Source organism: Scomber scombrus, chromosome 16, assembly GCF_963691925.1.
Source record: "Scomber scombrus chromosome 16, fScoSco1.1, whole genome shotgun sequence".
NCBI lineage: Eukaryota > Metazoa > Chordata > Actinopteri > Scombriformes > Scombridae > Scomber > Scomber scombrus.
Genome location: NC_084985.1, coordinates 4,899,612 through 4,924,306, shown reverse-complemented (window position 1 = coordinate 4,924,306; position 24,695 = coordinate 4,899,612). Strand labels below are relative to the sequence as shown.

General features: G+C 36.2%; 3 protein-coding genes and 1 long non-coding RNA gene across 5 annotated transcripts in view; all 4 read right to left on the bottom strand.

Annotated features, from left to right (window-relative positions):
- The window catches only part of LOC133996494 (major histocompatibility complex class I-related gene protein-like), a 636,344-nt gene that overhangs the window by 51,164 nt on the left and 560,485 nt on the right, over positions 1 to 24,695 (bottom strand). The gene's annotated exons all lie outside the window — the stretch shown is intronic.
- On the bottom strand, positions 4,920 to 11,821 carry LOC133996501 (class I histocompatibility antigen, F10 alpha chain-like). Of its 2 annotated transcripts, XM_062436089.1 has the most exons (5): positions 11,668 to 11,821; positions 9,419 to 9,685; positions 8,729 to 9,007; positions 7,857 to 8,159; positions 4,920 to 5,885 (listed from the first exon to the last, which is right to left on the bottom strand). In XM_062436089.1, exons 1-5 carry the CDS (start codon positions 11,717 to 11,719, stop codon positions 5,878 to 5,880), a joined length of 909 nt encoding a protein of 302 aa, XP_062292073.1. In that variant the 5' UTR covers positions 11,720 to 11,821; the 3' UTR covers positions 4,920 to 5,877. The 2 variants fall into 2 exon arrangements, with proteins under 2 accessions (XP_062292073.1, XP_062292072.1); XM_062436088.1 differs by lacking the exon at positions 4,920 to 5,885 and having other exon boundaries at positions 7,816 to 8,159.
- LOC133996516 (uncharacterized) lies at positions 14,063 to 15,630 on the bottom strand. The gene is made up of 3 exons (XR_009927219.1): positions 15,594 to 15,630; positions 15,393 to 15,468; positions 14,063 to 14,912 (listed from the first exon to the last, which is right to left on the bottom strand). It is a non-coding gene; the product is annotated as an uncharacterized LOC133996516 (long non-coding RNA).
- On the bottom strand, positions 18,474 to 21,801 carry LOC133996509 (class I histocompatibility antigen, F10 alpha chain-like). Its single transcript, XM_062436098.1, has 3 exons — positions 21,695 to 21,801; positions 19,394 to 19,660; positions 18,474 to 18,778 (listed from the first exon to the last, which is right to left on the bottom strand). The coding sequence occupies exons 1-3, from the start codon at positions 21,744 to 21,746 to the stop codon at positions 18,489 to 18,491; spliced, it is 609 nt and encodes a 202-aa protein (XP_062292082.1). The 5' UTR covers positions 21,747 to 21,801; the 3' UTR covers positions 18,474 to 18,488.

Here is a 24,695-nt window from a genome sequence, read left to right as displayed (position 1 = left end):
GGGAAGTTTGGGACTTGAGAGGACGCAGTGAAGAAATTCTTCAGAGAGTGAGTCACTGTCAGAAAAAGTTCATGTCATCATTTCAGTTTTCTGAATTATAGTTTTATTAATAACTTTTACATTGAGTAAAATAATTTTCTCTGCACAGAATCAGAAGAAGCTACAGTACATCCTCCTGATAATCTCTGTTGTATCAATCATTAATTAATTAAATTGATGTAAAAATGTTGCTCCAGATATATTAATGATGATTCTGTCTTGAACAACACATATAGTCTGAAATAAAATATTAAACCAGTCTATTATTGCACATTAGTGCATTTTCACTTAAACAACTCAATTTAACTATTTGATCACCAAATTACAGATTAAGACATGAAAATGTGCGCTATGAAAGCATTTTTTTAATCTCTCACGCTCTCTCTCTGGGAATAAATTAATAGTTGTTTAACTTGATGGTTGAATTATCTCCAGCCCTGCCTTCTTCTCTGTAGCCATTCAAGTTCAACACGTTTGCAGCGCTCCAAGGCAGTGACAGAAAGGTGTTAAACAACAAAACAGGGTGTCTAGCTCGGGGGCACTATGACAGCATTTTCCTCTCTTTAATGAACTGTGTTCTAATTAATAAATAGAGAGAAAGAGAGAGTGTAAGGGGTTTGTTTGTGTGTGCTCAGGTCTTTAAAAAATTTTTAAAGGACACACAAGTAAGACTAAGTGCAATGAAAGCGTGACACTTCATATCCAATAAATGAAACTTAAAGTGATATTAGTATATTATTACGTTATCACCTCCAGTTATTACATTTGTAAAGGATTTTTTTTTTACCGGGCCAATAACATAATAACCAACCAATAACGTAATAACTCATTGCTTTATTGGTTCAGGACTTTTATTACGTTATTGGCTTATTACATTACAAAACGGGCAAATAATGACGTTATCGGCCGTTAATACGTAATTGGCTGCTAAAAGTGAATTTTGTTGTATTTTAGTTATATGTTCACTGTTTTCTTTATTTATAGTGTTTTGGACTATTTTGCTGCGTCATTTTGTCCAGAACGCGCTCGGACGGAGTCGATCTAAAAGTCCTAATTAATTTAGATAAGATTAATGAACGCGTTGCTCAGTCTGGATTTAAAGTGAACTTTAACATAATGAGTTTGTGACTTTTTAAAATCTAATACAATCTGCAAAGAAGTCAGGGAACTTCACATCAAATATTATGAAAGAAACCTTAAGTTCGTATCACCATGTAAACAACGCTTCTTATTAAACCATCAACCGACTCAAAAAACTATATTAACTCACCTGCTGCTGCGATGTGTAGACCCAGGAGGACCAGAAAAACCAAGATCTTCATTCTGAACTGCAGAATCTACAACTTTACTGTCAACGGAGATGTTTTTTTATCCAGAGACACACAGACTGCTCCTCTTGAGTCACACTGCTTAACTGAGGGTTGGACAGGTGAATATGCTCACCTGAGCCAATGAGAATTTAGTATGAGACCAACGTCACTTAAATCTGGGTTAAACTGATCTAAACAGGTTATAAACGAAATAAAATACTTTAAACATCAGGACAGATCAAATCGTCATGACTTCAGAGTGAAAACAGCAACCAAAGAAATAAAACCACAACATGAGGAAGACGAGGCAGTTTCTTCATCACTACCATCAGCTCAGCTCAGCTGTATCCTACAAGCTAGAAGCTTCTGAACTAATGTGAAACTGTGTACGCTGAAAACTGCTCCACCAAAGAGGAACTGAACTGACACCTGATGCTGTTTTTCATTTTTCTGTTGGCAGATTTATCCTCTGTTTCTATCCTCACTTTTACTTTTTGAAGCATAACACGTTATAGAATATACTTTTATTTTGAAAAACTCACTTCTTCATCTTTGTTTCATGTTAACACAAACAAAGCAAGAATCTAAATATTAGATATTTTATATAATTAATGTAGTCGGCTGTTTATTAGTGTTTGTGACTCACTGCTGATTGATACCTGAGTTTATCTGTACAGAAATGTCAGAGGTGTGACAGCGCCTCCCTCTGGACATTTTATATATATCTTCCTCTGAGCTGCTGATGGGAAACCACCTGATGTCGCCTGACTTTCTGTGAGGTCATCAAATTGTTGTTATAATACAGGACTCTGGTCACATGTGGAGAAATTAAAGATCTCCTACACACACGTTTCAAGACATAAAAAACACTACTAATAATATTAATTAATGTCTGATGTGTTTTTTCCACTTCATGTGTCAAACTCTGCACATTCATCCAGTGTCACAACATAAACATCAACCCTGTACTTATGGAGGCTGTTAGGCCCTTTTCCCCTTTAATACATCCATTATCATGTCTGCACAGAAACCTGACTCACTAAATAATCTCACACATCTGTGGTGATTAGAAGTGTTTCTCAACATTCAGTAATTACTGTGTGAAGCTTTCACTGTGAGGTTTTAAAGAGCTTTATATTTCTGTCACAAGCTTCATTCTGGAAATAAGACAAAGGTGGTGAGTCAGACTGTTTTAGTTCACTCTGCTGCAGGACTGGACTAAACCATGTGTCCCTTTAAACAGGAGGTGACCCCTGAGATACTCTATTATTGTTTTAGATACAAGAAATAATCTGTTAAACTAATTATTCAGTCAATAAAAGTTTACTCATAATGCTGATGCTAAATGTCTGAATTGCAAATAAAGAAGAAACTTTTTGAGAGTCTTCCTCATGTTAAGGTACTTAGTTCAACTATTCCCCTCACTATTAGGCCCCAACATACATCGTTCTGCACAATAAAGCTCAAACAACTAAGTGAAGTAATAAGGACTAATTTTTGAGTGAGGGGAGACATTTTATTAATTTAAAAAAATCCTTACAAGTTGTGAAAAAACTAACACACACACACATTGTTTTGTCTGACCAACACTGAACAATAGTTGTTTCATTCTCTAGACTATATAACTTCACTTAATACTTAAATCTAGTTCTCCACATGAACTAGTTTTGCTCAGGAACCGTCAACATGTTCCACCATGTCCATCATATCACAAACACTTCCTCATAAATTACTGTGTTGTAAAGTTTTGTATTTACAGTACAGCCTAACATAACATAACATGTGCCATCATGTTGACATGCAGTCAGCGCTGCAGACTGCCAGTATTGGGAGAGACTCGTGTCCAATGAATGCAGGTCAGTTTGTACTTCATAGTTGTTCTGTTTCTCTGTGAATGCATATGTCTTTCTGTCTGTCAATCCAAACCTCCAGTTTAGCCTCTGTTGTAAATCAGAACCAGAAAATCTCTGAGAAAGAATATTTTTTGAGTGCAATCACAAGAAAAGTCGTCTTGAGGCACCTTTTGCATGGAGCAAGACTAGACTGTATTCATTGATTAATTTAGAAAGAGACCCAACATTCCCCCATGAGCAAGCACTTGGCGACAGCGGCAAGGAAAAACTCCCCTTTTTGGGAAGAAAGCTCAGGCAGAATCGGGTTCTAGGTGGGCGGCCATCTGCCTTGACCGGCTGGCGTTGAGGGGAGAGAGAGAGGGAAAGGGAGAGAAGGAGACAGAACACAGAGACAAACAATGTCAATCTGACTCTGCTGAGACTGATCGGGCTGATGAGGTTGAAGTGATGCATTGATGAATCTGAGGACTGGGTGATGATGGGGAGGTGGTGGGTCGCTCAAAACAGCAACAAGAGAGAACCTGAGCAGAGAAGGAGAACATTTAAATGGACAGCTGCAATATGATAGGCTGACAATGAAGGTGTGTCACCATGCTATTGGTTAGACTTGACCAGGTGATGTGAACAGCTGACGTCAATTGATGCTCCAGAAATAACAGCAAGGAAAATATGAGCTTTGACAGAGATCAGTATGAGTTGTGAGAAGGATCAGAATGACTAAAGAATGAGAAATAAAACTATGACGTGAGCATACAAAGATGGTCTTCCTGTCTGAACTTTCGCTAAGTTCATTTGTAGTATGAATAAATGGACTATTAGTAGTTAATAGTTTTACTTGAGATAAATCTTCCACTGCCAATACCAACATGAGTTTGAGAAAGGATAAAAATAAAATAAGACTGTGTTTGTCTGAGGCCCTAAAACCACTAAGTCTAAACTGTGTTTGGGGTAGAGGTGGTGACTTTGATTGACAGGTGACACTTGGTAGGGGGCGGGGTTTCAGCGAACTCGGCGGGTACTCCCACAGCACTTAGGAGCAGAGAAAGAGGCTGATTTTTTCACAATTTGAAGCCTAATTTCATTTATTTGGCGATTTTTTTAATCATTAAAATTTGGCAGGGTGGTTAACAACACACTTTTCTGTAGTATGTCAAACTCAGAACACATATTTATTCTTACTTTACATGGACTTTAATGTAGTTGTTGTTTGGTTTGTTTGTTTGTTTGTTTGTTTGTTTGTTTGTTTGTTTTTTTCAGGAAATCTCAATAACACAATGGCTTGATGTACTAACAAGTCACTCGAATATGTAACAACTGACCTCCACAATAAAAGACTTTATAAAAAACTTAACAGTGTGGTTGTCCAAAAAAATCACGACTTAATGTTCCAGTTCTTTTGGTCATTGGTATCAACCGCATGATCATTCAGTACAAGATGATACATTAGTAAATGTACTTAAGTATTTCCACCAGTAAGAATATAATTACCACATGATTCTTCAACATAATAGTGTCATCACATTTTCAACATTATTTAAAACTATGTTATACTTGTAATATGTGCTTAAGCTGACGAGTCTAAACTTTAGTAAAATGAAAACCACACACAACCTCCAAAAGTGAATGAAAACTAGAAAAACAGTTGATCTGAATATTATTTTCTCTTCTATTTTTCCCCCTGTTGAAGAGCACTAAGCTAATAGGACTGTAACAATAATCAGGTTGAAGCCATGTTTATTTAATCTATGATAATAATCAGTAATCAGGCAATATTCATTTTACTGTAACTACAATCACAGATGAGTGAGCACTTAATGCATTAACAAAAGAAGTCAGACTTTTAGAATTAGGTTCATTTAATTGAAAGTAATCAAACAGCAGACACTGACATTCATTTTTGTAATTCAACACAGGAAGTGATTTTTAAGCATTATTATTCAACATCTTACATGTTTACAGAAACTCAGCAGAGAAAGAAAACCTATGTCCCTTTTACCAGTTTTACCATTAAGTTGTCTTCAGTGACCTGATACAACCAGAGACACAAAGAACAGCAAACTTGGTAGGAACAGAAAAGTAACGCTTGCAAATCAAAAAATAGTTATTGATAATATTTAAAGGCATGTTAATGATTGAAAATACTCACAGGTAATGCTTTCCATAAACAACAAAGAAGGATGGATGCAGACTCAGTCATCACATTTCTGACCTCTGAACATGTGAGACTTACTTCTGTTTTCCATTTGACCTAAGTCATTCTTATTGGCTATTACCGCAAAAAACAACAGCAGCATCTGCTGGTGAGAGTCAGTCTCAACCAGAACGTATGTATAGAGAAAAGAATCCAATAGTGTTTATAATCACTGAAGAATTAGTTTTGTCAGATACGTTTTATTTGTTATTTAAAACATTTTAACATCAGGCTCGAGTTTGATAAGATCTGTAAAATATTTGTAATTTTGTACTAAATCATATTTTTAGGAAAAATATGCCTTTTAAAATGTTTTTTCTTAAAGTAGTAATCCAATCTTAATAATCACAAACTAGAAGATTGACCAGATTTTAACTCCAACTGCAACTGTAAATTTATGACATGAATAATTAAAACCAATTTATTAAGTTTACAGATGAACTGGAGAATTTGGGATCTGTCTTCGTTCCAGTGGACGATTTATTCATGAACCTAAAGAGACAGAAAGAAAAGAATTACATGAAACAGTGAATAAAATAAAAATACTATACTAAATAAAATACTTAAATGTCCACTAAACCACACGTCTATTATATATTACATGATTATCTAATCATAATCTAGTCACTGAAGTATTTGCATAAAATACTTTTTAAGTGCCATAAGTTATTATTACCTAATTTATCTGCATTTTATAAAATAATTTTCCCAAAAGCTTTTTTAATAAAAAACACTTCTCTGACCCTCTCATGTGAAGGTTTCTGCTCCTTTCTTAATATCATAACTTTATTTAAAACAGATTCATATTTCTTGTTCAAGACCAGTTAAAGTTGAAAAAAAACTTGTTTACAATGGAGGACCACAATGGTCACTACAATTAAAAAGAGCACTTGACTTTAAAATAATCATTTAAAACACCATTTAGAAAATGCACTAATGAATTCCCAAATGAATAACTGAATTTCAAAATCAATTTCAAAATGCAGTTTTAAAAACAAAAAAATGCCGTCAAGCTGAAGAAGGAGTCCTAGGACCTTTTTGGCCTGTGGGACTAAGAAGGCAGCAGGCAGGTACCGACAGGCCAAGCGGGGGGCGGCTGCGGTTGTCGCTGAGGCAAAAAGCCGGACAAGGGAGGAATTCGGTGAGGCCATGGAGAACGACTTCCAGGCGGCTTCGAAGAGGTTCTGGACCACCATCCGGCGTCTCAGGAGGGGGAAGCACCGTCAATTGGGACACTGCTTTCTGCGGATGATGTGGTCCTGTTGGCTTCATCGGACCGTGTCAACTCTCACTGGATCGGTTCACTGCCGAGTGTGTAGCGGCCGGGATGAGAATCAGCACCTCCAAATCCGAGTCCATGGTCCTCAACCGGAAAACGGTGGAGTGCACTCTTCGGGTCAGGGATGAGATCCTGCCCCAAGTGGAAGAGTTCAAGTACCTCGGGGTTCACGAGTGAGGGAAGGATGGAGCGGGAGATCGACAGGCGGATCGGTGTGACGTCTGCAGTAATGCAGACTCGGCACAGATCCGTCATGGTGAAGAGGGAGCTGAGCCAAAAGGCAAAGCTCTCGATTTACCAGTCGATCTTAGTTCCTACCCTCACCTATGGTCATGAGCTTTGGGTAGCGACAGAAAGAACAAGATCGCGGGTACAAGCGGCCGAAATGAGCTTCCTCTGTAGGGTGGCTGGGCTCTCCCTTAGATATAGGGTGAGAAGCTCGGTCATCCGGGAGGAGCTCGGAGTAGACCCGCTGCTCCGAGCTCGTTGAGAGGAGCCATATGAGGTGGCTCGGGCATCTAGTAAGGATGCCTCCCGGACGCCTCCCTGGTGAGGTGTTCTGGGCACGTTCCACAGGTAGGAGACCCCGGGGAAGACCCAGGACACGTTGGAGAGACTATGTCTCTAGGAAGTGGCTGGGGAGAGGGAAGTCTGGGCTTTCCTGCTTGGGCTGCTGCCCCCGCGACCCCACCCAGGATAAGGGGAAGAAGACGGTACCCTACGGTACATTTCCATTCCCTTATTGCTTTTCCAAATCCGATTCGAAAATGGATTTGCTGAGTCATCTCCCCTTTTCATTTTCAAATTCAGTGTCCACTCTGGTCCTCCACACACGCTTGGAAACTGAAATGCAAATTAGCTCTGAGTGGAGATATAAGAAGCTCTCTGATTGGCTGTTACACCTGACATTCAAACGTCTGACATGTATGTGAGGGTCGACGGCTGTAAGAGATGAGAGTGGATACGAGCAGAGTCACAAGCAGCTGCAATTTTCACAGTGGGACTGTTTCTACGTCACCATGTAGATTCCCCATATGCGGTCAGTTTATCCAAATAATGCCTGTTTGTAAATCTACTGCGATGTTTTAAATTTAAAACACACAAGAAAACAAAGCACACATAAAATTGTATTGTTACTCTAAAGTCTGCTTTTTTATCTTAATCACTTCTAATTGCAGTCTTACTTTCGTTGGTTTTGATCACAGCTTTGTCCAGTTTGGTGATGATGTCGTCCCTCACACCAGAGAGCTGAAACACACATTCGTACCTCCTCCAGTCTTCAGGTGTGACTGATGAAAGGTCCAGCTCAACACTCATCTGGAAGGATCCATCATGGTTGGGGAGAATCTCTCCAAGTTCCACGTTCTCATGAAGCTCCTCTCCATCTTTCCTCCAGAACATCATGACTCTGTCAGGGTAGAAACCTGTAGCGAAGCAGCTGACTGGAGAGGAGGGAGTCTTCTGGAGGAGAGACACTGAGGGAAGAACTGGAGAGTAAAGACACAAACAGTTTATAGTTTTCTCATTATTATTTACAGTATATTGTATATTATTATTATCATTCATGCCGCCTGATGTAATGCATTAAATGCAGTACTAACACTTATATATACAGTAAATGTGACATGCAAATAAACCTTATTGAAGTGTGGTTGCAAACAACTAGATTAGAAAGAGAGGAGGACAGTGAGAGAAAGACAGACAGACAGAAAATGTAGAAAAAAGTGGAATGTAAAAGAGGTTTTAATCTCAATGTGACTTCCTGGTTAGATAAAGGTTAAATGAATAAAATGTGAGAAAAAAAAAGACAGAAAGTGAAGTAAAGAGTGATGATTAATGTGAGAGAGTGACAGAGAATATGTGGTAAAGAAGGAGGGAGGCAGAGAGGTGAAGAGAGGTGAAGAGAGAAAATGAAAGAGAAATGTGTGCAAACTGAGACTCAGCAGGTCTCTGTGTGTTGGTTCATATTTATTGTAATGTTACTGTAAGTTAGAAACAGAGGAGGCATATTAACATTGTTGTGTTCATGAAACTACATCAGGTCATGTGATTCTACCTGTTCTCATCAGAGAGCTCCTCCCATAGTTCACATACTTCTTCAGCCAGTCAACGCAAGTCTGGGTGAAGTAGTTCTTTGTCTGTGCGATCAAAGCTCTGTCATTGTTCCACCTGTATTTGGTGATGACAGCCTGTTGTTTTGGAGCGATCCATGTCTCTGTCTTCAGGTCAAATGCTATGAAGTCTTCTCCATCATAACCAAACTGAGTATAACCATAAACCTCTCCAGTCTGATCGTCCCATTCACAGCCGTACATCCACTGGAGAACGTGGACACCTGAGAGAGAGACAGAGACTGCAGTAAACCAGAGTGAGATCTCAGCACAGTCAGCTGTCATCAGCTGATATCACATCTTCACCACAGAGACACAAACTGATCCACACACACCAAAACACAACATCTACACCTTCTGCTGTTATTGGCTGGATGGAAACCACTCACAGCCAATCATCATCTGAACAGTGTAGGCGACTCAGAGAGAGCCAGAGAAGCAGAGACTGCTGGGAAACAGAGTCCACTTCCTGTCTTTACCACAGAGACACACTGCTTCCACTGACACACACACACACACACACACACACACAAACACACACAAACACACACACACACACACACACACACACACACACACACACACACACACACACACACACACTTTTATCAGTAAACAGTAAAACATAAACAAACCTCCAGTTTGAAGGAAACGCTGCTTCAAAATTTCAATGTTGTCTTTGAAGAGCTGCTGTTGACCCGTAACGATCTGAGTCTCATTCTCCCAGTACTGTGGGTCATCTTCTGTGACTCTGTTCATCCAGTCCTGTTTGGGTAATACTCTCGTGGTGTTGCTGTCATAGTGATCAATCTGAACATCATCAACCATCCCAACAGTCACAAACTCTGGGAAGTTTGGGACTTGAGAGGACGCAGTGTAGATATATTTCAAAGAATGAGTCACTGTAAGAAAATGTTCATGTCATCATTTCAGTTTTCTGAATTACAGTTTTATAAATAACTTTTACATCAAATAAAATGATTTTCTGTGCACAGAATCAAAAGAAGCTCCAGTACATCCTCCTGATAATCTCTGAACAACACATTTTTCTAAAATCAAATATTAAAGCAGTCACTTATTGACACATCAGATGATTCACATGTCTGACTTTCATTGATGGATGTATTCTTTTTTTTCTTTTTCTCCTGCTGGATTTATTTTCAGTGTGAATTAAACTCCAGTTTAGTTTCCAGTTAGTGGAGACGTTTATTCTTCAGGATGCATCATTAGTAGCGTCTGCTGCTCATTATTGTTTTAGTTTGAAATGTGAAACCATAAAACTATACATCAGTCCCTCCGTCATTTCACTCAGTTATTTTGTCATTATTATTTTTCAGCAGCTATGAAACAATTTGTGATGTTTTATTTCTCTTTTATGAGGTAAAACTGCAGGAATTGGGACAAATTTAAAGTAAAGGAAAATAATGTTTATTTCCCTTAATCAACTACCAATGAAGAGTCATATTTAATCACTTCCTGTAAACTGTGATGAGACAAAATGCAGCAATTGGTCTACAGCACATCTGATGCATTATAATTATCTTTTAATCTTCTTAAATTGAATTTGGCCATTTCATGCAGAAACGTTGGTGTAATCTAGCAAAATTGGAAACTCTCAAATATATTGCAGATTTCTTGACTTTGTGTTCAGTATTGCATTTGCACATTTTCCTGTAGGGACTGATATACACACTGCATGTGATTATAATTCTATTCTATATATTCAGCTAATTAAAATATTTTGTATTGGTTTATAATACATCTATTATTTTTTTTAGCTGATACTGTAAACTGTGAACAATGACGACTTATGTTTCTTCTTCCTGAAGTTTTCATCACTTCTCCTCATACTGTTTAGAAGAGAGTTATTCAGCTCTTTACGGTTGCTGTTCTCATTTTTCATGATCAAATAATAATTAAGTTCATTTTTCTATCAGAGATTTTGTGGATTTAAAATGTTTGAGTATAAGAGGGTTTTTTAATTCAACCAAAAATATCTATATTTTTTCTTGCATTTCATAGGTTATGCAAATATTTTTTAAACTATATAAATGTGACAGAACGAATGGAACAAGTGACAAAACTGAAAACTGAGACCCTGTCTCCTCTGTATTCACTTTCATGTGATATTTTTACTCTCATGTACTATTCTGTGTTTCTATCAGTTTATACTGGAATAAAAGCAGATTTTTATTTAACTCTAATATCCAAAATGAACTAATTGTTATTCACTTTTAGTCCTGATTCTAAAAGTTTATTCCAGAGTTCAAACAGAATAAACTTTTTACTTTTAAACAAAAGTTTGAACAATCAAATGATGTTTGTCTTGGTTGATGTCTGTTTCATGATGCTCTGCTGTCCTCTGTCATTTATTTACTAAGATGTGTTTGTCTTCAAATCTTTGTCAGTTTTAACAATGTAAATGAGTGTGTGACTATTCTTTATATCAAACTGATGTTTTCATCTAGTTTGATGCAGCAGTTCTTTTAATCCAAGAAGTTTTTTTAATTTTTTTTATCACATCTGAGACAATAAAGTAACTCTAACCTTCACCCTCTGATGTCTGAATATATGTAGATCATATTTATGTGTTGTAAAACTATTAAACTGAATTTGAAAAATTCTGAACTAGTCAAGCCAAAAATATCTCACAAATCTGTCAAAGCAATAAATCTATTTATTATTAGTAGATCAAATGCCTGAATAAATTATCAATAAGTTTCTTTTTAGGGCTGCAGCTAAACATTATTTCTAATCTGATAGGGAGCCAGGGAACTACGCATCTAATACTATGAAACAAACCTTAAATTGGTATCACCATCTGTATAGATACAAAGGGCTTTTCTTAAATCATCAACCGACTGAAAAAACTATATTAACTCACCTGCCGCTGTGCTGTGTAGACCCAGGAGGGCCAGAAAAACCAAGATCTTCATTCTGAACTGCAGAATCCACAATGTTACTATTCCACAAAAGGTTTCTTTAATCCAAAAACAAAAACAACTACAGTGGGAGGGACGCTGCCTTCAGCCTCCACTGAGCCAATGGGAATGTAGTATGAGACCACCGTCCCTTAAACCTGGGTTAAACTGATCTAAACAGGTTATGAACGAAATTGAAAGTAACATGTGCTTGTATTTACCCAAGTTATAGAGGGTGGAGAGGCATGCCAGACTTTATTTTGGGTTTTATTACGATACGATACGATATAATTCATTGTCCCCTTAGGGAAGTTTGTCTTGGGCTCAAGTGCTGGACACACAAAAATGCCTCCACAGTTACATAGACACACCACAAATATTGCACAGATCTACAAATATTGCACACATCCACAAACATTGCACACATCCACAAATATTGTGCACATCCACAAATATTGCACACATCTCTTGATAAATACATAAAGTTAAAAATAAACGAGATCATACATTGTCAACATGGACCTTCCAGCTGAAGGTGTCATCCAAGTGAACGCCTAGATACTTTCAAGCAGACTTGATTAATAAGTATGTCATGTATGACCACAGAGCTGTGGTACCCCAATGATCTTGGATCCAGAACCATCTCTTTAGTTTTAACCACATTTAAAATGAGATTGCAGGCATCACACCACTGCACAAAATGTTCTATATCAGAGAAATAGGCTGATGGGCTTTTGTCTTTGTGCAGCAGGATAACGATGGCGGAGTCATCACAAAATTTTAAAACAATGTTTCTGGGGTGGATGCTTGAACATTCATTGTGTATAGTGTAAAAAGTACTGGGGAACTGACACAACCCTGCGGGCACCTGTGCTGGTTGATTTGGGTTCTGAAAGGGTGTTATTGACTCTCACGGGCTGACTTCGATTGTTTAAAAAGGAAAAATATCACTTGATTAAAAAGGTGCTGAATTGAACTCTTCATTAAGTTTTCATAATAATTCATAATTCCAGAGGGTCGATTGGTCTAATAAGCAGCAGCACAGAGATATCAGGATGCTTTGCTCTCACAGATGTCTGAGGTCTGACAGAGAAAAACAAGGAAATATGTCTGGGGAAAAAAACAAATATATATCCTTGTTTTTTCTCTCCTCACATCTTCAGTGGGATGAACTAAGACACCAGTGAGGGAAACATGGATGCAATTAAGGAAACTGAGATGCACCCACGGTAGCTTGAACTTGTAGCTCTTCTTGTTCACTGATGATGGACACTTGAGTTTAATACTGAGTTTACCTTTACAGAGTCAGCAGTCTGACAGCGCCCCCCTCTGGTTGGATTATGTATCTTTCCTCTGAGCTGTTGATGGGAAACCACCTGAGGACATCACCTGAGTTTCTGTTGGTGCCAATCTGTCAAATCATTATGATCATATGTATGTATAGTAGTTGTAGTAGTAATAGTATTATCATTTTTATTATTATTATTACTATTATTATTGTTGCTGTTGTTGTTGTTGTGTAGTAATAATAAAAATAATAATACTTGATAATAAATCTAACCAGAATGAAATGAAATCGGCTATATATATCTATAAATATATATAATTATATATATACTATATATTATATTATAATATATAGTGTTATTTTAACCTAAAAAATGTTATTGTAAAGTTATATTGTAAAGCCCACTATGGACAGTATATAAATATTTATATTAATATACAGGAAACAGACTCGGCAGCCTGCTGGTTTTTGTCACCATCTAGTGGACAAACGTAAAACTACAACATCAATAAAAATCGTCATGGCAGCCGCTATACTCGTGTCAAGGTTATAAACAGGCGAAATAATTATGGTACACAGTAAAACAAAAACATTGTCCCCATATGAGGATATTACGTTTTTCGAAAACTACTTCCTGTTCAAAGAAAATTCTAAGTTTTACCTATCATGTATGCCATGACGATTTTCATTAATTCAATTTGGCCACTAGATGGCGCCAAATATCAGCGTTTAACTGTTGGGCCTGTGAGTGGAGTAAAATGTGCATACAGAAAAGAATTAAACAATTTCCTGGGACTTGTAGTGTCATCAGTTGCCAGCCAGATCTCTGAGGGTTTTTTTAGGGATAAAACCAAAATCGATGTCAACCCAGATGTGTGCAGCATGAATCTGAGATCTGTAAAGTCTTATAATATTGATAAAAAAACAAAACCATTTTTTACTAAGCCTATAAACCTGTAGCAATATACAGGTTGGAGCCATGTTTATTGAAGTTGTGATAATACTGAATGATCAGGAAATATTCATTTTACTCTACCTAGTAACATATGAGAAAGAGACAGACTTTTGGAATTTTGGGAACTTTATTAAAAAAATAAACTATAAAATACAAAATAAATCAGACAGCAGTGCAACAAAATGTGTATTTATCTTCTGTAATAACACAGGAAGTGATTTTAAGCATTATTATTCACAATCTTAAATGTTTATAAATTATTACTAATTAATCTAACCTTTTAACAGATACATTTTAAAGAAATAAACAAGTGAAAGTATTTACACAACTGGAAAACAATGTTGATTTTGTGTATTTGAGTGTATTGGGTGAGCAATATCACTGTATATTTAATTTTATAGCACTGGAAAGTGTGTGTGTGTGTGTGTGTGTGTGTGTGTGTGTGTGTGTGTGTGTGTGTGTGTGTGTGTGTGTGTGTGTGTGTGTCAGTGAAGGCAGTGTGTCTCTGTGGTAAAGACAGGAAGTGGACTCTGTTTCCCAGCAGTCTTGGCTTCTCTGTCTCTCTCTGATTCGTCCACACTGTCCAGATGATGATTGGCTGTGAGTGGTTTCCATCCAGCCAATAACAGCAGAAGGTGTAGATGTTGTTGTTTTTTATATGACTGGAAAGTGTGTGTGTGTGTGTCTGCTTGATTTTACCAGGTAAAACCCACCACCAGAAAAACGATGGACATTGTGTATTATTTATTATTGTGTATGTATGAAGAGCACTGTGATGATTTGGTTGTCTGACACATCTGGTTTTACAAATCTTAGTAATCACAAACTAGATTTACCAGATTGTATCTCTCCAACTGTAATTCTAAATGTATAACATGAATGATCAAAACTAATTTATTCAGTTTACAGATGAACTGGAGAATTTGGGATCTGTGTTTGTTCCAGTGGACGATTCATCCGTAAACCTAAAGAGACAGAAAGGAAATAATTACATGAAACAACGAATAACAACATAATCACATAATTGTTCACAAAACCACACATCTGTCATATTATATCTAAGATTGATCATACAGACCTAAAATGTCAATGATTGAATCACTGAAGTATTTACATACAATACTTTATAACGACCATCACTTCTTTTTACCTCATTTATCAGCATTTTATAAAATAATTTTCCCAAAAGCTTTTTAAATCAAACACTTCTCTGACTCTCTGATGTGAAGGTTTCTGCTCCTTTCTTAATATTATAACTTTATTTATAACAGATCCATATTTGTTGTTCAAGACAAATTAAAAGATAAAAAATCTTGTTTACAACTACAAACTTTCACAGATTTTTTGTGGAGGATAAATAAACAATTCAATAACATTATTTTGCAGATAGTTTGAGGTGACTTTGTTTAACAGAAGCTGCAAACAGTTCATATAAAGTAACTCACTGTGTGCAGGTTGGTGTGTTTGTTATTCAGGTTTTTAGATTAATTTGCTGAGAGTTGTCAGAGCCACTGTCAGAAGCTGTAAAGTCAGAAACAGACTGTTAGTCCACTTATCAGCACTGAACTACCACTGTCTTTTACAACAACTCACACTCCATACAGGAAGACTATACAGATAAAACATTTAATATTTAAAATACTTACTGCTGGCAGGTTTAAACCCTGAAATACAGAAAAATAGCAGTTATTTATTCAGAATTTATAAAAGAACACAAAGAGAAAAGAGAACTATCTGTGTCATTATTACAATATGTCAACTAATTGTGTGTCTCATATTTACACTTTATGGACTTTGTATCACCAGAAGTAAAATATATGATGTTATAAAAACATTAACACCAAAACAATAGCACAGACACGTATATTAAATACATCTGTGAAGTAAAAAAGATGAGTAAAAACATCTTTTGTCTCTCACCATTATTGTTCTTCTTCCAGATGAAGTATCCAGCAATGCCGACTACCACGAGCAGCAGTACAACAACAGGTCCAATCACGGCACCAAGAGGGAAACCTGAAGAACCTGAAGAACCAAAACAGAATATTTAACTTAGTTTATCTCTCTTTCAACACTTAATGGATCACCTTTATTCATGAAGACAATTTTAGTCATTTAAGTTTTAAAAAGGAAGTCACAAGAAGAAGACACACATGTTGATGCTGAGTGTGTTTTAGTGAACAATCAGTGTTGGGAGTTAAAACCACAAAGTTTTACATTAATCTCATTAGTTTGAACAGAAACACAGATGTGCAAAACATTACTGTACAAAATCACCTGTCAGTAGCAGAAAACTCAACGAGCTACAGTAAATGTCAAAGTACTTGATCAGAAAACACGCTCACATCAACCTCATCTCATTACAGATAATAGTGAAAAGATCAGCTGAGGATCAAGAATGAAGAGTGGAGCAAATGCTGCTCATGTCTGTAAATTATGAACAAGTAAATAATGAAGTAATGTGATTATTTTCCTTATTGAGTAATACATTCCTATTATACTTTAGGAGAATATTCAGTAATAAGCAGTGAAACTGTTTTTGTGATTAACTTTCACAACATTGACATACAGTTCTGGTTTCTTTACTGTTCCTGATATTTTCATAGAGATAAAAACTGTCTGAACGATCAGTTAGAGTCTGACCAAATTAACAACCAGAGGAGAAATAAACTGAACTGGTAAAAAAAAGAAATACATATTTTAAAGAAAGTTTAACTTGATCTGATCATTAAAACATCTCATGAATTCTTCTGATGTCTTTTTTGATGTAACGAGTAGTCCACCGCGTTAGCTCCACAATTTACTCAGTTGTTTAGTTACATTTTCAAAAAGGTAATCTGTTATTTTTTAACCAACTACTCCTGTAACTTTTGCCTCAAGAAAAGAAAATCCACCACAAATTCTCACTGTTTCTCCTTTTTTGGCAGCAGGCACCTGGCTACGTGCTCCTGTTATATTACTGAGCATATGTACGGCAGCTCAGCGAGAAAGGCAGCATTCATTTCAGTGAAATATTCACATTATTTTGATTTTACATGAAGAAATAACAGCAAAACCATTATAGTAACATGTAAGTTGTGCCTTTTGGCCTGTTGCAGTGATGTATGGATGTGTTTAAAAGCCTGTATGTAGTCTATAACTTGTATGTGGGCAAATGTTTAGTCCAATAAAGAGCTGTAAATGGGACATTGTGTCTGTCATTCCTGCTATTAGTGTAAAGATTTACAGATTATGGATCAGACTTAGCCGTGTGATGATGGTACAGTTATTATATTTAAAGGAGGTCTGGACTAAAACAACATGAGGAATCACAAAGGGGGGTTTTCATTTTTGGTAATGCAAAAGTACTTTAACCAGTTACTTTTCTCAGAAGGTAATGCTGTAATGTTACTAGTTACTTTTTAATAGAAGTAACTTTGTAATGTAATTAGTTACTTTTAAAAGTAACGTTCCCCAACACTGCTAAAGAGACAAATAAAATCTAGATGACTTAAAAAAAACAGACAAATAAAAAAGAAACAACTGAAGGAAACAAAGAAACACCATCCATCACTAATTCACAAAATATAAATAAGATGAAAGTAAACTAAACATGTTTCTCACCTCCATCTCTTCCATCACCAGTCTTGCCCCAGTTTGTCTGAATTTTATCCAGTTTGGTGATGATGTCGTCCTTCACACCAGAGAGCTGAAACACACATTCGTACCTCCTCCAGTCTTCAGGTGTGACTGATGAAAGGTTCAGGTCAACATTCATCTGGAAGGATCCATCATGGTTGGGGAGGATCTCTCCAGGTTCCACGTTCTCATGAAGCTGATCTCCATCTTTCCTCCAGAATATCTCGGCTCTGTCAGGGTAGAAACCTGTAGCGAAGCAGCTGACTGGAGAGGAGGGAGTCTTCTGGAGGAGAGACACTGAGGGAAGCTCTGGAGAGTAAAGACAAAGACAGTTTATAGTTCCTTAATTATTATTTAATGTCTATTATTATCATCATTCCTGTTTGATATATAGTATATATGACATGCAAATAAAGATAATTGTGTGGTTGAAAAAAGGGACAGAGGAGAAGAAAGACAGATAAAGAGAGCTGAGGAATGAGAGATAATATATTAATATAATCATTCCTCTTTGATGTAATGTATTTAAATGCATTAGTAACACTTTTATATACAGTATATATGACATGCAAATAAACCTTATTGAAGTGTGGTTGAGAAAAGGAGGGATGGACAGAGGAGAAGAAAGACAGATGAACAGAGTTGAGGAGTAAACAACTAAATTAGAAACAGAGGAGGACAGTGAGACAGAAAATGGATACAAAAAGTGGTATAGATGTGGAAAGAATGACAGAGAGAAAAAGTGGTAAAGCAGGAGGGAGACAGAGAGGTGAAGAGAGGTGAGAGAGAAAATGAAAGAGAAATGTTTGTAAACTGAGACTCAGCAGGTCTCTGTGTGTTGGTTCATATTTATTGTAATGTTACTGTAAGTTAGAAACAGAGGAGGCATATTAACATTGTTGTGTTCATGAAACTACATCAGGTCATGTGATTCTACCTGTTCTCATCAGAGAGCTCCTCCCATAGTTCACATACTTCTTCAGGCCGTCAAGGCACCTCTGGTTGAAGTAGTTCTTCCAGCGTTCTCCTTCACCAGCCCTCTCCCACTTCTGTTTGGTGATGACAGCTTGTTGTTTTGGAGCGATCCATGTCTCTGTCTTCAGGTCAAATACTATGAAGTCTTCTCCATCATAACCAATCTGAGTGAATCCATTAATCTCTCCAGTCTCATCGTCCCATTCACAGCCGTACATCACCTGGAGAACATGGGCACCTGAGAGAGAGACAGAGACACAGACTGCAGTAAACCAGAGTGAGATCTCAGCTCAGTCAGCTGTCATCAGTGTTGGAGTCATTACTCAAAAACTGTAATGTATTACACATTACTCGTTATTTTTTAAAAATACTTTACTTAATTACTCGCAGTCGAAAGTAATCAATTATATTATTAGTTACATTACTTTTAAGTTACTCCTTAGCAATGTCTGAGATGTTGTGTAAAAATAATTGGTCATCATAACACCATGTTGTACAAATAATAACTGCCTCAAAATAATATATAAATAAGAGACTGGCCTTCCTAACACCATTAGACTGTATATGAACTGAAACTACTAGTCCTGTTTATTTGACATGTTTATCACTGAAGCAGACTTTTATAGTGAAATGTTGTCTATTGATTACTTTTTTGATTCATCAGTTAAACATTTAATTTACAAAATGTCAGAAAATAGAGAAAAATTTAAAAATGTTTGTAAAACATTCATATTGGGGTTTTTTGTCTAACCTGTGTGTGTGTGTGTGTGTTCATATTTGTTTACAAATATACAAAAAACAGGGTGAAAGCATAAACAACATTTTATCAGTAAACAGTGAAACATTAACAAACCTCCAGTTTGGTTGAAACGATGCTTTACAGTTTCAATGTCGGCTGTGAAGAGCTGCTGGATACCCCTAAGGATCTCAGTGTTCCTCTCCCAGAACTGTGGATCATCTTCTTCGAATCTCTTTACCCAGTTCAGAGTGGGTTCTAGTCTCCTGGTGTTGCTGTCATAGTGATCAGTCTGAACATCATCAACCATTCCAACAACCACAAACTCTGGGAAGTTTGGGACTTGAGAGGACGCAGTGTAGATATTGTTCATAGAGTGAATCACTGTAAGAAAAAGTTCATGTCATCATTTCAGTTTTATAAATAACGTTTACATCAAATAAAATATATTTTATATGTGTATTTTAAACTTATTTTATTCTGAAAAAAAATATTAAAGCAGTCACTTATTGACACATCAGATCAGTCACATGTCTGACTTTCATTGATAGATGTATTTTTGTTTTCTTTTTCTCCTGCTGGATTTATTTTCAGTGTGAATTAAACTCCAGTTTAGTTTCAAGTTAGTGGAGACGTTTATTCTTCAGGATGCATCATTAGTAGCGTCTGCTGCTCATTATTGTTTTAGTTTGAAATGTGAAACCACAAACCTGTGACTAACTATACATCAGTCCCTCCATCATTTCACTCAGTTAGTTTGTGATTATTATTTTGCAGCTTTTCTCAAAAACTGTGATAATAATTGTGATGTTTTATTTGTTATTTAATCAGTAAAACTATATAAATTGGGAAAAACATGAATTTGACAAAACTACCAATTAAGAGTCATATTTAATCACTTCCTGCTCTGATGACAAATCACATCTGTTAATTTCATGGACTTTATAGTTTATAATCTTCTAGTAATCTTGTTGATTTTGGTAATTGTTTGCAGGAAAGTTTAATTTAGCATAATCGCAAACTGACCCTATCTCACTTTCATAAATCTTAATTTATGTAAACTGAAGTATTATATTTATGTTTCACTTTAAAAATCTTTGATAACAAATATTTTTCAGTTAAACTAAATCTTCTACATTGTTTAAGTTCTCTTCAGTGACATTTTTACTTCCATGTACTCATTCTCTGATGTTACTATTAGTAGCCTATCAGTTTATACTGGATTAAAAGCAGATTTCTATAAACTGTAATATCCAACATGAACTGATCATTATTCACTTTTAGTCCTGATTATAAAAGTTCCAGAAAACAAAACAAACTAAAAAACAGTTTCTGTCACAGCATTTTAAGAGAAACAATAGACTTTTACAATTTGCTTTTTAAAAAAAAATCACTTTATTAACTGTTTGATCACCAAATTACAGATTAAGACATAATGTTGTAACATCACAAAAGTTACAAAACTCAGTATTAAATCATTTTGAACATGAGATCTGTGATATTTGGTGAATTTAAACTAAATATTTAGTTTACAATCATTAGTGAATGATATTAAATATTGTGCCATCAGAGCAGGAAGTTGTTTGTCTTCAGCATCAATATCTATGAAAACAGCGCCATCTGCTGACTCATGTTGGTTACTAATAAAAACCTTCAGCAGTCTGTAGATGTTAATTATAAACACTTCAGATGAAATGTAGTGACGTCTTTCAGACTGAAAAGTGTTTGTTAACACATTTATATCATTTATATAATAATAAGTAATAATGACTAATATCACTAATTAATAGTTACACTGACTGAGGATGTGATTTTAATTATTGTTGTTTGGGACAAAATTTAATAGAAACATGACGTCATGAACAACCTAAACGTTAATAAATGAAAGTAGCTACAACTGCATTAAAGTGTAGCTTAAAATGTTTTTTGTTGTATTTTAGTTATATTTTCACTGTTTTCTTTATTTATCTGAGTGTGTGTTGGACTATGTATGCGCTGCCATTTTGTCCAAACTGCACTCGGACCGAGTCAATTTAAAAGGTCCTAATAAAATATAACATCAAATAATGGCCTTGATTTTAAAACAGTAAAGAAGAAAAATACATGTTTTATTAGCCCCATTTCATAATCAAAGGAAATTTGGCCAAAAAAACTGATAGATGACCCAAAAATTAGACATTAATCAACGCGTTGTACAGACTGGATTTAAAGCTAAAGCTAAAGGCTAATTATTATGTTAAACTAAAGAACTTTCACATAATGAGTTTGTGACTTTTTAAACATTTCTATAATCTACAAGGAAGTCAGGGAACTCAACATCTGAAACCTTAAATTCGTATCACCATGTCTACAGGTAGGCTATAAAGCTTTTTATTAAACCATCAACCGACTAAAAACAAACAAACTACATTAACTCACCTGCTGCTGCGCTGTGTAGACCCAGGAGGACCAGAACAACCAAGATCTTCATTCTGAACTGCAGAATCTACAACTTTATTGTCGACAGAAGTGTTTTTTATCCAGAGACAAACAGACTGCTCCTCCTGTGTGCCACACCGCTGATCTGAGGGTAGGACTGGCACGAGCCCTGCTTTCAGCCTCCATCTGAGCCAATGAGAATTTAGTATGAGACCAACGTCACTTAAATCTGGGTTAAACTGATCTAAACAGGTTATGAATGAAAGTGAAAGTAACATTTGCTTGTTTTTACCCAAATTATACAGGATAGAGAGGCATATAAAGCTTTATTTGGGGTTTGTTAGCTTTGTTAGTGCATGGAAGTCACATTATAACAATATAATAATACTTGTAATATAACATGTATAATGTTTTGCAGGTTAATGTAATATAAAGTGCAGAGATGTGTTGACTTTCTGGGAGGTCAGAGGTCACTGTCAGCTACAGATCAGCACTCGGGGCTGCAGTAATGTGTTATTCTTCTTCAGCAACCAAAGAAATAAAACCACAACATGAGGAAGACGAGGCAGTTTCTTCATCACTACCATCAGCTCAGCTCAGCTGTGTCCTACAAGCTAGAAGCTTCTGAACTAATGTGAAACTGTGTACGCTGAAAACTGCTCCACCAAAGAGAAACTGAACACCTCTGTTGATGTTTGGACACCTGATGCTGTTTTTCATTTTGCTGCTGGGACGATTTATCCTCTGTTTCTATCCTCACTTTTACTTTTTGAAGCATAAAACGTTATAGAATATACTTTTATTAAGAAAAACTCACTTCTTCACCTTTGTTTCATGTTAACACAAACCAAGAAAGAGGCTAAATATTAGATCTTTTATATAATTAATGTAATCGGCTGTTTATTAGTGTTTGTGACTCACTGCTGATTGATACCTGAGTTGATCTGTACAGAGATGTCAGAGGTGTAACAGCGCCCCCCTCTGGACAAACTATATATCTTCATCTGAGCTGCTGATGGGAAACCACCTGATGTCACCTGACTCTCTATCAGTTTATCAAATAGTTGTTATAATATAGGACTCTGGCCACATCTGGAGAAATTAAACATCTCTTCCACACATGTTTCAAGACATAAAAACATACTACTAATAATAATTATTGTCTGATGTGTTTTTTCCACTTCATGTGTCAAACTCTGCACATTCATCCAGTTTCACAACATAAATATCAACCTTGTACTTATGGAGGCTGTTAGGCCCTTTTCTCCTTTTAATACATCCATCATCATGTCTGCACAGATACCTGACTCACTAAATAATCTCACACATCTGTGGTGATTAGAAGTGTTTCTCAACATTCAGCAATTACTGTGTGAAGCTTTCACTGTGAGGTTTTAAAGAGCTTTATATTTCTGTCACAAGCTTCATTCTGGAAATAAGACAAAGGTGAGTCAGACTGTTTTAGTTCACTTATGGACTCTTCGGGGCTGCAGGATATAATGCATATATTTGTCTCTCTTTATGTCAGTCTAGTAGTTTGTCTTCATTGGTGGTTTGTGCCTCTAATATGTCAAACATCCTCATTTTGTTTGGGAACATTTAAAATGAGCTCACACATCTACTACATGAGGAGCAGGGTTACTTCACACCTACAGCGCTCTAATTGCTATCAGTGTCAATAGTAGACGCCTGGTTTTACCATCATGGCAGAAGAATAATTTAAAGGTCACACCAGAGTCTTGGAGTAGAAGTATAAAGTATTATTATATGGAAATACTTCAATAAACATACAGTATGTGAGTAAATGAGTCACTTTTCACCACTGAGAATATTAATTATTTGAATAACACCAAATCATTTACAGCCTTTGGTTTTATTTTCATTGTGTGTCGGGTGAATTTAAAAGTTTCTGATCATGTTCCAGTATCTCACTTATATCTGCACATTAAGTTAATCCTGAAGAAAATGCATTATATGAATGTATATAAATGGTACTTTTGTATTCATAATTGTATACTTTATAGTCTAAAATGTTACAATACTTTATTTTGTTTTCCACATATTAAATATGACATATAATGACCATGATGTCTTCTGGTAGTGCAGGTGAATCAACTTAATCCTTACAGGTTTGTTATGATACTTATTGTTTTATTTAAGTGTATTAATCTACAGACAAGAGACAAATTAAAGGAAAACCCAACATAAAGTATCTTAGTAAAGTGTTTCGCCACCACATGCCTCCAGAACAGCTTCATTGCTCCTTGGTATTGATTCTACAAGTGTCTGATACTGGAGACATATGAACATCATCCTTCTTAATTTGGTGTTTTGATGACAGTAGTGGAGAATACTGTTTCATATGTCAATGCAAACTCTCCTATAGCTGTTCAATTGGGTTGAGATCTGACTGTGAAGGCCGTAGCATATGATTCACTTCATTTTCATACTCATCAAACCATTCAGTTACCCATTGTGCCATTTCGATGGGCGCATTGTCAACCTGAAAGAGTCCACTCCCATCAGGTTAGAAATGTGTCATCATAGGATAAAGGTGACCACTCAGAGCAAGTTTGTATTGATTTGCAGTGAACCTTCCCTCTAAAAGGACAAGTGGACCCAAGGCACGTCACCAAAATGCTCTACTCAGCATAACAGAGCCACCAGATCCTCTCACTGTAAGGCTCTATAGCATTCAGACCTGTACCTTATTCTTTAATATGTGTTTTATTTTTGCTAACTGTATTGACTGCAATGTTTAATGTATGTTTTTAAATGTGGACGCCGAGAAGACTAGTTGTGCATTAGGGCTCAGACAATTGGGGATCCTAACAAGTAGATAGACGCTGGCTTCCTGCTTGTGGAATAATTGGTTTAAATTACGACTGTTGGTTTATAAAGCATTGAATAGTTTAGGGTTAAAATGATCTTCCTGATCTTCTGCTACGTTGTGAACCATCCAGACGTCTCCGGTCATCTGGGACAGGTCTGCTTTCTGTCT

Excerpts from the sequence above, each read along its gene's own strand:
- LOC133996509 (XM_062436098.1), bottom strand. The coding sequence starts at position 21,746 with ATGAAGATCTTGGTTGTTCTGGTCCTCCTGGGTCTACACAGCGCAGCA. Across the intron at positions 19,661-21,694 it reads TCTACACAGCGCAGCAGCAG|TGATTCACTCTATGAACAAT; the intron begins GTGAGTTAATGT and ends TTTTTCTTACAG. Across the intron at positions 18,779-19,393 it reads TCGTTTCAACCAAACTGGAG|GTGCCCATGTTCTCCAGGTG; the intron begins GTTTGTTAATGT and ends TCTCTCTCTCAG.
- LOC133996501 (XM_062436088.1), bottom strand. The coding sequence starts at position 11,719 with ATGAAGATCTTGGTTTTTCTGGCCCTCCTGGGTCTACACAGCACAGCG. Across the intron at positions 9,686-11,667 it reads TCTACACAGCACAGCGGCAG|TGACTCATTCTTTGAAATAT; the intron begins GTGAGTTAATAT and ends ATTTTCTTACAG. Across the intron at positions 8,160-8,728 it reads GAGCTCTCTGATGAGAACAG|TTCTTCCCTCAGTGTCTCTC; the intron begins GTAGAATCACAT and ends TTTACTCTCCAG.